Here is a 15,278-nt window from a genome sequence, read left to right as displayed (position 1 = left end):
AACACTTCTGCCTGGTGTCATGTTGCTGTTTGTTGTGCAGCTAACATAAGTCTAAGTAGAAAGAAGGTATCACTGAATACTTGTAGAAGGCAAAAGTTTGGGTCCCATCTTTTAAAAGACCAGACACAGAGTCAGTCATGAACTCTGGGGATCTTTCCCATATGTACACTAGACACCATAGGGAAGGTCAGGGAACTATAGTCAAACACACCTGGCCACATCATAAAAAGACTGAAGTGCTGGAAAACCATCTGTCTATTCTTCCTCTTCACCATCTTTGTATACTTCTTGGCTTCATAACACTATCAAAGTGTATTTACTCAGTGATTTACTTTCTTTTCTGCCTTAAGAATCAGTCTTTACCTATACTCCTCAAATTATTCCACACAACAGAAACAGAAGGAACACTGGCAAACTCTTTTTATGAGATTACAGTTACCCTAATACTGAAACCACACAAAGACTCAACCCAGAAAGAGAATTACAGATCAGTCTTCCTCATGAACATTGATGCAAAAGTACTCAATAAAATACTGACAAACCAAATCTAAGAACACATCAGAAAAATCATCCACCACGATCAAGTTAGCTTCATCCCACAGATGCAGGAATGGTTCAACATGCAAAAATCTATCAATCTAATCCACCATACAATAAACTGAAAGAAAGAGGTGAAGGAGAAAAGGGAGGAGAACTTGAGGGAACAGGATGGTCGAGATGGGGAAAGGACAGAGAGAGAGAGAGAGCAAAGAAAGAGATACTTTGACTGAGGGAGCCACTATGGGGCTAGCAAGAAACTTGGCACTAGGGAGATTCCCAGGATTCCACAAGTATGTACCTAGTTAAGATCCTAAACAATTGTGGAGAGGGTATCTGAACTGGCCTTGCCTTTTAGCCAGACTGATAAATATCTAATTGTCATCCTAGATCCTTCATCCAGCAACTGATGGAAACAGAGGCAGAACTTGACAGTGGAACACTGACCCGATTTCCCAAAGTTCAGTTGAAGAGAGGGAAGAGTGAGAACACAAGCAAAGGGGTTAAGACCATAATGGGGATACCCACTGATGCAGCTTACCTGAGCTAATAGGAGCCCACTGATTCCATCCTGACAGCAGGGGAACCAGCGAGGACCAAACAAGGCCCTCTGAATGTGGGGGACATTTTTATGTCTGGGACCGACTGTGGGACCATTGGCAGTGAGACCAGGATTTATCCCTACTGCTTGCACTGGCTTTTTGGAGCCATTCTCTTTGGAGGGATACTGTGCTCAGCCTAAATATAGTGAGGAGGGCCTTGGTTATGCCTCAAAGCAATGTGCTAGACTTTGGTGACTTCCCATGGGCAGCCTTACCCTCTCTGAAGAGTGGATGGAGGGTGTGGTGGGGGAGAGGGAGCAGGAGGAGGGGAGAAGTGGGAACTGGGATTGGAATGTAAAACGAGCATAGCTGACAATGAGGACTACTGAGACCTCAAGAACAATGGCAATGGGTTTTTGATCCTACTGCACCTATTGGTTTTGTGGGAGCCTAGGCAGTTTGGATGCTCACCTTACTAGACCTGGATGGAGGTGGGTGGTCCTTGGACTTCCCACAGGTCAGGGAACCCTGATTGCTCTTTGGGCTGACGAGGGAGGGGGACTTGATTGGGGGAGGGAGAGGGAAAGGGGAGGAGACAGTGGGGAAGAGACAGAAATCTTTAATAAATAAATAAATAAATTTAAAAAAAAGGTTGATTTAAAAAATCAGTCTTAATACCATATCCCCATATCTGAACCATACCTGGTTGCATATGGTGATTCCTCAGTAAGTCTTTGAAAAAAATCAATGAATGATCTAGGGTTTAATAAGCTTACTGATTCTTTACAAATATGAGAGGCTCACTGAAGTATTAATGCAGCTTGGATATAAATAAAATAATATAATGATATAATATATAATATAATATAAATAAAAGAATTAATTAACCACCATAAGAATGCAATTTTGTTCAAAAAAAAACAGTAAGGAAGATCTCAAATTTTCATCCACTTAGAAGCCTGAAGAGATGCAGCTTCTCTTTTAACTATTTTCCCACCATGAAAACAGTCTGAGAGGTAGACAGGTAACCCCTGCAGTGTGTTTAGCCCCAACGAAAAGTCCTGGCTGATGTCTGAACACCAACTCCATGCAGCTAAGTAACATTGACAAAGGTAGATTTCCAAACCCCATTCTGACCTGCACAACAAAGCCCGCACTATTTCTTTCTGTTTTCTTTTGAAGATACTGTTAAGAGTATAGAATGATGGTGGAACTAGGAAACTGCTTTAACCAATAAAAGCTATGGTCATGCATTGTTGACTGCTCTATCAGTATTTAGTCACTCGGAAAGTTTAGGTCGAAGAACTGGGACCTTAGTACATGCTTCCATTCGTCTCTTAGGAGAAAATTACCACGAACTCCTCAGAAAAACAGAAGGCAACGAACCCGATGATGAATGCCTTTGCCATTTGCCCTAATCTTCTTCAAATGACAAGTTTGGAAGTCAATGTGGAATGCTAATTAACGATATAATCAATTAATTAACTAATTAGCTTAGAAATGAGCTCTTTTTTAATTGCCTAGGTTGGTCTGAGACTTAGATTCCAGCAATCCTCCTACCTCCGCTTCCTGTGGAGCTGAGATTACAGGTACAAACCACTGCCCTTCACTCAATTCTACACAGTTTTCCCCCCACCTTGGGACATGGAGCCAGAATTCCTGTGGAGCAGAACTCAAGCCCAGCTGTGAGCAATCTGACATTTCCAGGTGATGTCGTTGCCTGAAAAAACTCATCGATCTCCTGCCTGAGCCTTGGAGCCACCCAGCTCTCTAATTTTTTTCTACACAAGATGCAGGAAGTTATCCCAGATTTCATCCCGCTGATGCTGCCTCCTGTCGTTCTTTGAAAATTTTCGCCACAGCCCGTGATACCTGTTCTCCTATCTCTCATCACTTTCCTGCTTCAGAAACAGACAAGAAGTCATTGGCATCTCTGGGAAGGAAATTGCTACCAGGACAGTTCCAGCACTGTTCAACACAGTTGCAGCTGGTGCAGAAATCCCAGGAATTACAATGCAATTGTGTTTTTAAATAATAAAATAAAATGCAATGATACAGAACAAAAACTCACACTTCAGAATTAAACAGAAGAAATAAACATAAGGAAGAGAACAAGGGAAGGTCCAAGAAACAGAGATCCACAGATTCACACGCTGAAGAATCACACACACACACACACACACACACACACACACACAAACCGCTAAACTGGGAGTCATAATACGTACGTAGTGGACCCGGTGCAGACCAGTACAGGTCCTGTGTGTGCTGCAGTCTCTGTGAGTTCATATGAGCCTTGTTCATGCTGATTTAGAGGCTTTGTTTTCCTGGTGTCTTCCATTCCCTGTCTCTGAGCCCCGAGGGAAGGGATTTGGTGGAGACATCCCATTTAGCGGAAAGCTTACCCTCTGAATAATGTCTGCCTGTGGATCTCTGTATTTGTTCCCATCTGCTTCAGGAGGAAGCTTTTCTGATGATGACTGAGCAAGGCCCTGATCATATTTACCGCACTTTAAATAAACATTAACAAAGAAAGAACAACCACAAAATGCTAACCACCTATCAAACTGGGTAGCAATGTGGTGCTAAGCACAGCAACTTAGAGGCACATGGTTCTTCTAGAAATTCTCACTAAATGTTTACGCTGAAAACTTTTGCAAACCAGGAAAGAAGCTACTCAGTTACCTGACTGATGTCGCTCATCCATGCAGCTTTCTCCTGGCGAGAAGGGGCCAACAGGACCACAGTGAAAGGGGCAGCATCAGGAGGCTCCACTACTATTTTAAAATCCAGATGTCCAAACATGTGGCCAGAACCTTTGGCTTCAATACACATAAACCGTATGATTACATGTGAATGCAAGGAGATATGAATCACGGCTCCTCTCGTCTAGCCTCCTTCCTGGGACCCACGTGCATTCGAGCCCAGGCTCTCATTTCAACAATGTGCTTCCGGAGCACGCGGAAGGACTAGCGCATGCGCTGCTGGAGAGCTGAGGGCAGAAGGCAACTCCAAGCAACCTCCCTGGTTTACGTTTCATTTCGATCATGTATAGAAATCCTGGTTTAATCCAACCCCCTTTCTTTTTCGCCTGCTCTTGAAAAGCCACCGTCATGAGGCAAGCTATGCAGAATATTAATTCTCAAAGGCAGTTCAACAAGCGTAGCGGGCTACACAGAGAAATGGCTCTAGAGAATCCGCTCTCAAATCGCTTCTGCCTCCATAGACAGCCCTCCTTAGCCCCAAAACACGAAGATCTACAGAATCTGGCTGTTCCAACCCTACTGCTGTCCCAAGAGACGTCCTGTCACTTACACTCATCGTCACTTGCGTCGGGCTCCTCAATCAGCGTGCACTCTATGAGGGAGAGGACTCCACCTGTCTGGAAACAAACAGTGATGAAGGCGCGGGCAGCCTTGTGCAGAGTGGGGGAGTCCTGCTTTGTAAACTTAATATTCAGATTGCCGCGGATGGCAAATTCTACATCGTAAACAGTTGTTCACAGAGTTCAAGACTAAGCAGAACAAATCAATTAAAACCCTCCAACTTTAAATACTTCCCACTCTCGCACTCTTGCCCCCACCATTTATAAAATTTATTAAAGCCATCTGTGGGAGATTAGATGGCACCACAGTGACTTGAGAGAGCCACCGTGGCCCAGCAGTATGAATTGGCCAGCCAGGAAGTGTCTTAGGAACTAGAAGGCCATTGTCATGGTGTGAGTAATATTTTTAAAACATGTTTTAGAATTTATTTACTGTGCATATGCATATGTGTGTACGAGGGGCAATGCTGTGAGGAAGTCAAAGGTAACTGGTGGGACTCTGTCCTCTTTCTGCCACGTGAGTCCCGGGAACTGAACACCAATCAGAGGCTTGGTGACAGGCGTCCTATCTGCTGAGCCATCTCGCTGGCCCAGGGAATAAAGGTTTACAGCAACAACAGAAGATAAATAAACAAGTTGGCAAAGTTCTCCTACGAAAGGTCAGAGAGGAAACATTTTGGGCTCTTTAGGTCACGTCATTCCTATCCTGACTCCTCAGGTGTGCAACCTTGATGGGCAAGCAGCCGTGGGCATGAGTGGTTATGTGCAAATAAAGTGTTATCACGATGAACGGGTAGTAAGCTTCAGGCCGCGGTTTGATGGCTCCGATACATAGTGAGATAAAACAGCGGTTGCCAAATATCTCATCAGCGAGTGTTCTATGGTGAACGGACAAGATATCTACAGCCCAGTGGTTGTCAAGTAATAATAATTTTGCCTAGATTTTGATTTTAATAATGCTTCTTTAGGATGATGCACACTTAAAATAAATCTCTGTTGCCTTGAATCCAGATAACAACGAAGTGAATGCCAGAGCTAGTAGGCACACACTGCCCCTCCCTGCACAATTGCAATCTGCTTCATGACAAGAGCGGGCACTGGAAAGCCAGAATCAAATTAACCTCAACACCTCTTCAGCGCTGGGAAGACAAATGAAACCGCCACGGAAAACCCGTACCTTGAGCAGATGCAGCTTTCCTCCTGAACTTCTGGTGCAAATTAGAAAGTGTTTCGTAAACAAGAAGCACTGTCTCTCGCCTTCCTTTTTCAAAGACAGTGAGCCCAGGCGAACTTTGCTAAGCTTCCCCCTCTCGACGGAAGGTACCTGAATAAGAGAACCTGGTGAAGGAAAGTGAAGAACAGACAGCAATTACAATCTGGCGAGGAGCATGCCCTTGGCAATACACACAAGGATCTGTTCCCCCAAAATACCAAGGATGTATTTGGTGTGCCTTTGGAACAAATGGATCTCTTTCCTCTCGTCAACTGAGGAAACGTGTTGTATTTTAAGGGGCAAGCTGTTCCTGGCATTGTTATGAAACAATTTCGACTCGTTTCTTCATCTATAAACTAGAACCTAAGTGAAAGAAGGCCAGCTTAAAATCAAAGCATTGAGAGGCTGATGCCATCTATGATCTGACTGAGTAAATTTATACATTGTATAAGTACAGATAATAATATGGCAGTTTGATCAAATTAAGTCCAATTTATCCTTTCTGAAACAAATAAATAAAATAAAAAGCATATTAATATCTACTTTAAAATAGATGATGTAATGCATGTATCCTGTAAAAATACGTCAATTTTATAATGCAGTTTAATTAAGGGCTATCTTAGAGGAAGCTATTTCACTGGATTTAAATTATGTCTATACAAAAAACTCTATTCTGTACAATTAATATATGCTAATAAAAAAGAAATGCAAAGAAGTGTGATTAAAATGCATTTGTGAAACCTAAATGGTGCACAAGCCCCACCCAGAGCAAAGCTGAGCTCTGGTCAGTATGAGAAGTAAGGCATCTATGGCCATACCACCCTGACGCACCCGATCTCATCTGATCTCGGAAGCTAAGCAGGGTCGGGCCTAGTTAGTACTTGGATGGGAGAAGTGATGCATAGACCTCCACAATATTTATAGACTATCTGGGAATGCCTCTAATCACTCGCAGACTGCACTCTAGTAGAAACTTCCCCATTCCTAAAAAGAAAGCTCCAGTCTATTAAATATCATCCACAAAGCACCGGGATCTTTGCAAACACCTCTGTTCTAACTTCTGAAAATCACTGGAGCCAGTAATCACCGGTGTAATCCACTACTCTGGTCAGCCCTACACGAACTCTCATGAGCCCACAAGAAGCACCAAGTACATAGTCAATCCTTAATTATTATCAGAGGCAGCTCTCAGAGAAACAACCTTATTTTTCTTCATGTTTTCTGTGTTTTTAGTGGAGCCCAGATTAGCTCTATCATGAAAAGAGAAAAATCCTAAAGCTTTTTATATAAAGAAATATATACCTAAGGCAATAAAACCAGATGAGTCACAAATCACCAGATTAACATTAGTGAATGTTCCAAATTGCAGCTTCCCATTACCAGAGCTGGCAAGGCATCCAGGACCCGAGTTTCCATGCCCTGATCTCACATCATCTATTTGGGAGAGTGATTAGGTGGGATGCTTGACAGACAGAAAGTAGGCAGCTCTTCTGGGCTTAAAGAATAGCAAGGAACCAGTCCTGGGGGAGGCTGTAGGAGTGGGGAACAAAGGGCCGAGAGGAGGCTTGACTCCTGGGAAGGGTTGGACAAGAGGGGAGTAACTGGAGGAGGTGAGGTGGGCGGAAGCAGACTGACAGACAGCTCCTGTAGCAAAGAATTAAACTTGAGAAGTCGAGGAGGTGTGGAGAAAGAAGAAGGCAGGAAGCTTAGCAAGCAACTGCAGCACAGGGTTGGAATTCATGAGACTGGGGTTTGGAATTAAACCCCCAGGCTGAGTAACTCTCCTAAGGGTGCACATAGGTGTGGATCATAGACAACTGGAACTTGAAGGCAAGGAGGGGACTAAGACACTGATGGCGCTAGCCACATCCCAGGTAATCCTCTGGAGTTCCCTTAGTCAGGGTGAGTGGAAGGGGGCCTCAGGTAAGTGTCTGTGTGGACAAATGGGTCACGGGGCCATTTCCAGAAAAGCTGTAACCAAGTCAGTGAAAACTCTGTAATGGTGTGTTCACTGGCAAATACTTCCAGCATTTTAAGCAATTTTCTAAGTCTGAAATTAAAACATTTGTGGTTAGCACATCTATTAATGATCACTGTGAAGTTCAGTTTTGAGGGTTAAAAAAGCTTCCTTAGCAACCATACACTAATAACTGTAACTATCAGCAAATAGAAGCCTATCTCCATTAGATGTAGACGGAAATCTACTCAACTGCAAGAAAAGCGAGAAATCCCATGACTACTTTAAAGCTAACTACTTTATAAAATAAAACGCTTCAAAACTGCTTTACGTTGTTTTCTCACATTCCATCTTGTGTTCGACACATTTCAACCCGGCTGTGTGACTTTCAAAAAAGATTTCTCTCTAATCAATGCAAGTTAGACACATCTTAGGGAAATGATAGCCACAGCCTCCTTATCAGACCACTGCTGGGTCTTAGCATCCTGATCCCTGGGTAGCTAACAGCTGAGGTCAACCTGTGGAAGATGTCTGAATCTTCCATCATTAGTTCCCACGGGATGGCCCCCAAGATAGGCCAATGCCTCTGTTCTGAACCTACTCCGCAGGGAAACTATGAACAGCAATATTCGGATGGGTGAGCTTGGTGTCTGAGATGGTAGAGCCACTGTGCTCTGGGCTGTACTTTCTTACTCTGAGGAGACCTTACTGAGAAACAGGGAGATTCATTTTTCCTGGAAATCATAAAGTTGAAAGTGCATGTGTACAGATGCAAGTATGCATATGTTGAAATGGAGCTTCTACTGCCCCTCAGAACGAGTAACAAAAATACTAGCCCACCATTAAAAATCAATTGCAGTCAATTGAGTAGGAAATAAAAACCCTTGATAGTTTAATGAATAATACTCTTATAGTGTGTTTTATGGGTGTTAAAGCCTGTTGAGACTAGTAAACGTGCTAATAGGAGAAACTGAAGAAAAAAATTTCCCATTATAATTGATAATTTTATAATTTTAGATTAAGTTCTGATATTTAGAAACAACCTTTATTAAATAATTCCTAAATAGACTAACCAGATCAAACACACAGCAAGAGCAGCAAGACACTGTGAAGTAACTTACCACATTGACATTGCTGTAACAGTAACATTCCGGGCAATCATAGCTGACCCTGCCTTAGATGTAACATATAGCAGAACGAATAATGTATGGATGTGGCTTCAAGCGTGAAGCAGTATATGACTTTTACTTCTTAAAATGTAACCAAAAAGGTGTGACTTGTTCAATGCATTTGACCCCCCAAACACATTTTATTATTCATGGGTTTTTTCAGATTCACAAGGACCTACTTTTATAAATGTATTGAGTGCATGTGGATAATAACCCTGTTCAATCAAAAGTATATAGTTCAGAAATCGTATGTGAGTTACAGAAGGTCTCTTGTCCATGGTTAGTTATAAAGTACAGGTCGATTAGGAGACATTTTTTAAAGAACTCTAAGTACAAGAAAAATACAAAATAAATGTCTTACAACTTCAATCAAATAAATTTATTCGGTCTGCCTCAACGTACCCTTTCCCAGTAGCTTTAATAGACAAAGGGAAGCAAAGAGAATTCAGGGATGCTGCCTCTCAGAGCTTGTGGTTACTGGGAGAGGGAGGCATGCAGATAGATATCTTCACACACGACAGAACCCATGCTCCATGAGCAAAATGCCTTGACAATGAAGAGGATAGATAGACAATTCCTTAGTTAATTCGTTGTAACTTGAGGCAAAGTGGATGGGAAGACGAGAAAACTTCAGAAGACTTCTTATCTGTCCTGGAGTTGTTAGGTCAAGTAGACCTTTCATAGGCACAAAAGAGGCAGAGTAGGTCTTTCCCACTCCCAGGTAGGGGAGACACAGGTGAAGGCCCAGGAAGGCAATGTACCTTGAGGCAGAGAGTCAGCCACCATGGGGACCCAGTCCACACAGAGGAACAGAACAGGAACTGGAAAGGTCTGGCATTGTTGGCATTGTATTCTACTGTCGCCTTAAGGAAAGTTGGTGTGTAGTGTCAAGAATGGGAAACGGAATAATCCCTGAAATATACTTGCCAAATTTAGTAGATGTGTAGTGTCTCTTCATGTAAATAAACAACAGAAGATAGAACAGCATGTACCAATTTATGGAAGTATTCTAGGCCAAAAAAAAAATAATGTATACTGCATAATGTCTTATTTGATGAGGCAACCATATTTTAAGGAGAATATTATGGAAGGAAACAGTAATAGCTTCAAATGATATGGGCACACTATGACCAGAAGCGGCATTAAAGATGAATTCAAGTTCCAAGTTTATGTTTCAATCTGCGGCAATTCCCAAACTATAAAGATGTACGACAGAGCATGCCGGTGACTCAAACCCAGCATGTGAAGCATGCTCTCCTTCCCCAGGCACCGGAGCACTTGAGAGCAATTGAGATGTGGCTAACTTCTTGTGCTTTGAAATAAGAGCTGAGGAGGAATGTGCGTCACCAGGCTGGTCCCTCGCCAACGTCTGTGACACAACTTCATCTCTCCTGATGCTTAACTGATCAGGTATTGCCCCTCACAGAGCACACGCCACACACGGGATAGCTTCCCCAGCTCCAAAGCCAGGCAGGGACTTTTCCACCTGGTAACTGGAGTTACCGACTGAATTAAATCAGAAGTGCCAGTGAGAAAAGACAACAGGAGACAGCTGCATTCACTTCGGACATTGTCTCCACTCATACGGGCTCGGGCTTTGAGGAACTCTGGTTTCTCCTGAGCCTTTGCCTGGATAGTATCACCATCTGGCACTGCCACCCTGACTGGCCAGACAGACCTGTCCTCCTTGGAGCTGTAGAGAACGTCCGGTTCGCCGAGGAGGGGCGTCCAGCCGGAGTGTGATTTACCGCCCCTCTCATGCTTAACTCCTATTGTGTTGCTGTTTTTCATGGCCCCTGAGAAGAAATAGCGCAGAGGTGGGCCTCAACCACAGCCCTGGGCAAGGCTGCCGGGATCTCCTGCACAAACGGTACCAAACACGTAGGCCTGCTCCAGAGCATGCTCCTGCATTTGCCAGCGATAACTATGACAGGAACCGATCACGAGTAGAGGGTCGGATCAACAGGTCTTACCTTGGCGGATGAAAGTCTGGCTGGTGTCCAGCAAAATGTCACAACCCTCCACTATCATCCTTTCAATGGCAAGGTTTTTCCTGATGTTCTCAGTGTCGCTGACTTCGTCGTGCATGACTCTATGGGACACAAGGCAGAGAGCATCGCAGTCAGAAACGTTAGCTATGGCTCTAGCCAATAGGCAAAGATGGCGCCACCTGACACGCTCGGAATTTAACCGAGAGAGTGAGCGAAGACTGGCCTCCAGCTTCAGCCAGCCACAGCCTAAAGCAAGGCCACAGTGTGTGAGCAGATTGCAAAAGGTAAGGGGACCAGTGATCAGGAAGTGGCAATGCTTGCTTTGAGTGCCACAGGAAAGAGACCCAGCATTTTACAGATGACTCCCTTGGTTAACGCTGAAGTGTCACCTTCAACATTAGAAGCACTAAGTTAGAGGCCGTTACTCTACTTGTCACACTTAATCTCAATAGCATTGGGGGCAGCCTGGCCATTCACCCGCTTCTTGCAAGATCTGAATACAATAACGCAACAGAGCCGGGTGGTTGTGGCGCACGCCTTTAATCCCAGCACTCGGGAGGCAGAGGCAGGCGGATCTCTGTGAGTTCGAGGCCAGCCTGGTCTAGAAGAGCTAGTTCCAAGACAGGAACCAAAAGCTACGGAGAAACCCTGTCTCGAAAATAAAAAAATTAAAAAAAAAAAGAAAGAAAGAAAAGAAAAAAAAGCAACAGAAAGTCGTTTTTTCTATTTTGATGGAAAAATAAAAGAAATAAAAGAAGTGAACATTTGTGAACTTCACCAAACTCTACCTGATATCAGCTATATAAACTCACATACTATGAGAACTTTTCAAAGGTGCCTTGTCTTGACTAAAATGAACATGGATGGTGATTCGGTGCCATCTCTTAACTCTCAGATGAATCTAAGAAGTTGGAGCTACCATTGGCGTTTCCTCTTGAAAGCCACATGCCACTGGGTTTATCCAGGGGGCGACCATGCTGTTTCTTTCCAGTCTGACCCCTTCCCACAGGTTCCCTGCATACCTGGACAGCTCCTCCAGCTTTGACTTAGCAAACTCTAGGCTTTTCCTCTCCACGTGTTCATGGGGGGTGTGAGCCAGGAGTTCGTGCAGAGTGATGATATACCTGGGGATCTAAATACATACACAGGTGAGTGTGAAAAAGAGGTCCAGGCAGATGGCACGGGGCACTCTACTGGGCCGTCATCCTCGGAGAAGCTCATCCCTACTCTTAGAATTCTGAAGGTTTTCAAGATTTTATAGGAATACATATAGATGAACTGAGCTTCAAACCTCACACACCAGAAAAGTCTATAACAAAAGTACAAGAAAAGTTGGTCATAAATGAATAAACTGACATAAAGGAACCATTGCTTCAGTTTGCACTTAACTGTGCAGACTGGGTCACGGGGAAGCAGATATTGCTGTCATCAGTCACCTGAGTCTCTTGCTAAAGGTCTGCTGTCTGCTTACACGCTCGTTTAAAAACAGACAGACCTGACCACCCTCCTTTTAACACCTGAAATCCAGCAGGACAAGTTCGCCTGCATTGACACTCTGATCCTATTTCTTCTCACTTCACCATCCAGCGGTGCAAATGTCATTTAACTAGGTTATTTATTTAATTCTACAAAAGGCAAAACTCCACCAGCCATATGAGACTTTTAGTAAACCAAAGAGACTTAATGCAAGTTATAGACTCAACATATTTTTCTCTCTTTTGTGCTCCTAAAACAGCCTCCTGGAAAACAGGGAGGTAGACTTGAGAAAAACAACTCTAACATTGGGCAAACATCTCCAACAAAGCACTTTCTGTGGGCCCAGGAGAACTCTGAGCTCTGTGGACATGTCCACTCCTCCAGCAACATAAGGATTAGTTCTCAACTTGCCACGATAGGAAAGAAACTGCAGCGAGGTCCAGTAGCTTATCTAGGGTAGACCTTAGGACAGAAAAGCAGCTTCCCAGAGTTCTGTGTAGCTTGTCCCTTCTGTCTTAGTGCTGGTGACCCTATCTGTGGATGCGTCTTTACTGTCCACTTGTGGGACCATCATGGGACTATTTTCTCTTCACTCACAAGTGCCTCCTTTATGCACTTAAATATGCAACAGCCAGTATTAACACCAACATTAACTGTAGCTCAAAAGTGGAATCAAGGTCTTAGGAAACACAGGCAGATCCTGTGGGGAGGGAACGGCAGGAAATAAGAGACCTTCTCACTGCAGGAGAGATGAAGGAAGATTTCCATGAACTTCTCACCAAAGCATCCTCTGATACCCTCTCACATGGAAAAGACTCCCGGGATACAGGTGCTTACAACTTCCACAATCCCACGATGGCTAAAACTACGCTAGAAGTTAGTACTTCCACAGAAAAATCAAGCCATCAACTGCTAATATACTCACTTTTTCCTAACGAATCCGGAGTGGGTGGGCCTCACTACTTACTATGCACCGAAACCCCACAAAACTATGTTTAGTAGATGGCTTCATGCTCCTCCTCCATTAGCTAAATCTATTTTAAAGAGTCCTTTGGCTAAGGTTCAAGAGGATGGAGCTGAATTCGGTAACTGGCCCCTTCCACTTTCCGGTCCAGGAATGAATAAATGCTAGCTTCGGCTGAGAGCAGGCAAGGGAGGCTCAGCTAAGAAGTGAGCGGCTGCAAAGAGATTGTCGCTGGAGTCAAGAGCTTGTTGCAGAGAGTTCCAGAAAACATCTAGCAGCCTCAGCAGCTATCAAAACGAATCAGATTTCTACTTTGAATAAAGGAACAAATACTCATCCCTTTCCAGACTCTAATTAGCTTATTCTCCTGTTTTGGTTAGTAGCTAGCTAGAGCAGCGAGCGCCTCCTCCCTGGAGCATATCCTCCAGCATCAATCTTGGAAGGCGCAGACATCATGACTGGTTCACCTGTGGACTCTCAACACACACACATCCAGATAAGCAGACAAGCTCCTGGGAGACCGCTCGAACAGCACCAGATGCTACCAACTGAGCCACAGTGTTTGCTAAATAAAATCTTAGTGACTCTGTTATTTCTGTAACAAATTGCCTGGTAACAATAAGACTTACTAGTTCTAGTTGAATCATCCCAAGTCTACAATTCCCACTGTTTTCATAGTTCAAAGCAGCAACTGACTTAACAAAACCCCAAGAAAGCTGGGCATGGAGACCAGAAGCAGAGTGATTGTTTTGTATAGGGTCTTGGGTTAAAATTCTGTAACAAAAAGGGGGCATGACTCTGTCACCTTCTGTCTTCCATTATGCACAAGCTACAGGATAAAAGCTTCCAATTCTAATCTCCTCCTACCCCTCCTTCTGGCCAGGCGCCAGCTTCTGCCTGCATATTAAGCCCATGTAAATGTCTGGGCCAGAGGTCCTCTGGCCATGTAAAGGAGATTCACATCTTCCACAGTTGCGGGGATCATGGGTGGGAGTATGTCCAGCACTACCAAGGAGCAAGGCCAAGGCTTGGAAGGACCTACGGCTTCTCAGTATTTGCAAGGAAAGAAGCTATATCCCAGATCCTCTGAGAGTGCAAACACCCTCATGCTGACTTCACCCATTAGTAAGGGACCATGAAGAGAAGAAAGACAAGAACTGGATGAGCCCAAGAAGAAAAAACCTTCAAGTTTCTAGGAAGAGTACTTCCTTCTAGTTTTTCAGACGGTTTCTCCTCAGGGAGACCTGTCGTGGACCAACCTTGACAAAAACCCCTCTTATCAGGGTAGGTGCATGGGGAACTAGAAATATAAGTAAAGAATATGAAGATGCGTGAATATAATAAAAACAAAAACCATAGAAAGTACCAGGAGGACATTCCAGTGAGGAAGCCAAAAGACAGACCCCAAGAAAAACAAGGTCCATGGGCAGCAATGTCCAATAATGTCTCTTCTTGGATTATTCAAAATCATTTTCATATGTTTATTCCTTGAAATTGGGATAATTTTGACTGAATTCTCTAAGTCTGAATATTCTTCTAGACAAATGGGCCTCAAAAGCTTTGAGTTAGCTCATCACAGAAGAAGTCAAAGACCATCACTATCTGATCCTTTAACTCAGTTTTGGGGCCTAGAGCTACCACAGTCTGGAGCTGAAGAGGAGGTTCTAGGTCAACCTGGACTCCTCACAATATGGCATGGTTTCCCAGCCTGAACGTCCACACACCCGGGATCACAGCCAGAGATCTGAAGATCAGCAGAGCTCAGCTGCCCCTATCAGAGCATAGTGACACAGTCACAGAGAGAGAAGGCCAAGTGAGACATCAGGTCTCATCAAGACTCCAAGCTCTGTTGGGCGCTGATGGTGCACACCTTTAATCCCAGCATTTGGGAGGCAGAGGCAGGCAGATCTCTGTGAGTTCGAGGCCAGCCTGGTCTACAAGAGCTAGTTCTTGGACAGTTAAGACTGTTACATAGAGAAACCCTGTCTTGAAAACCCCTCCAAAAAAAAAAAAAAAAAAGACTCCCAGCTCCATGCTCTTCTCTGACATGATGAGATACCTCCAAGTGAGTTAAAATGTTTAGTCGTGGCTACTGTATTGACAG

General features: G+C 43.9%; 1 protein-coding gene across 5 annotated transcripts in view; it reads right to left on the bottom strand.

Annotated features, from left to right (window-relative positions):
- The window catches only part of Rasgrf2 (Ras protein specific guanine nucleotide releasing factor 2), a 214,409-nt gene that overhangs the window by 117,814 nt on the left and 81,317 nt on the right, over positions 1-15,278 (bottom strand). For all 5 annotated transcript variants that reach the window (XM_050153889.1, XM_050153893.1, XM_050153894.1 and 2 more), the window contains exons 8-12: positions 11,757-11,866; positions 10,717-10,835; positions 5,582-5,742; positions 4,395-4,461; positions 3,765-3,901 (exon numbers count right to left, since the gene is read on the bottom strand). In XM_050153889.1, the coding sequence (XP_050009846.1) occupies positions 3,765-3,901; positions 4,395-4,461; positions 5,582-5,742; positions 10,717-10,835; positions 11,757-11,866 (594 nt within the window). The remainder of the gene's footprint in view (positions 1-3,764; positions 3,902-4,394; positions 4,462-5,581; positions 5,743-10,716; positions 10,836-11,756; positions 11,867-15,278) is intronic.

This window comes from Alexandromys fortis, unplaced genomic scaffold (assembly GCF_014885135.2).
Source record: "Alexandromys fortis isolate MF-2015 unplaced genomic scaffold, M_Fortis_MF-2015_v1.1 scaffold_79, whole genome shotgun sequence".
In the NCBI taxonomy this organism is placed as follows: Eukaryota; Metazoa; Chordata; class Mammalia; order Rodentia; family Cricetidae; genus Alexandromys; species Alexandromys fortis.
This window is presented reverse-complemented; position numbering and strand designations above follow the sequence as displayed.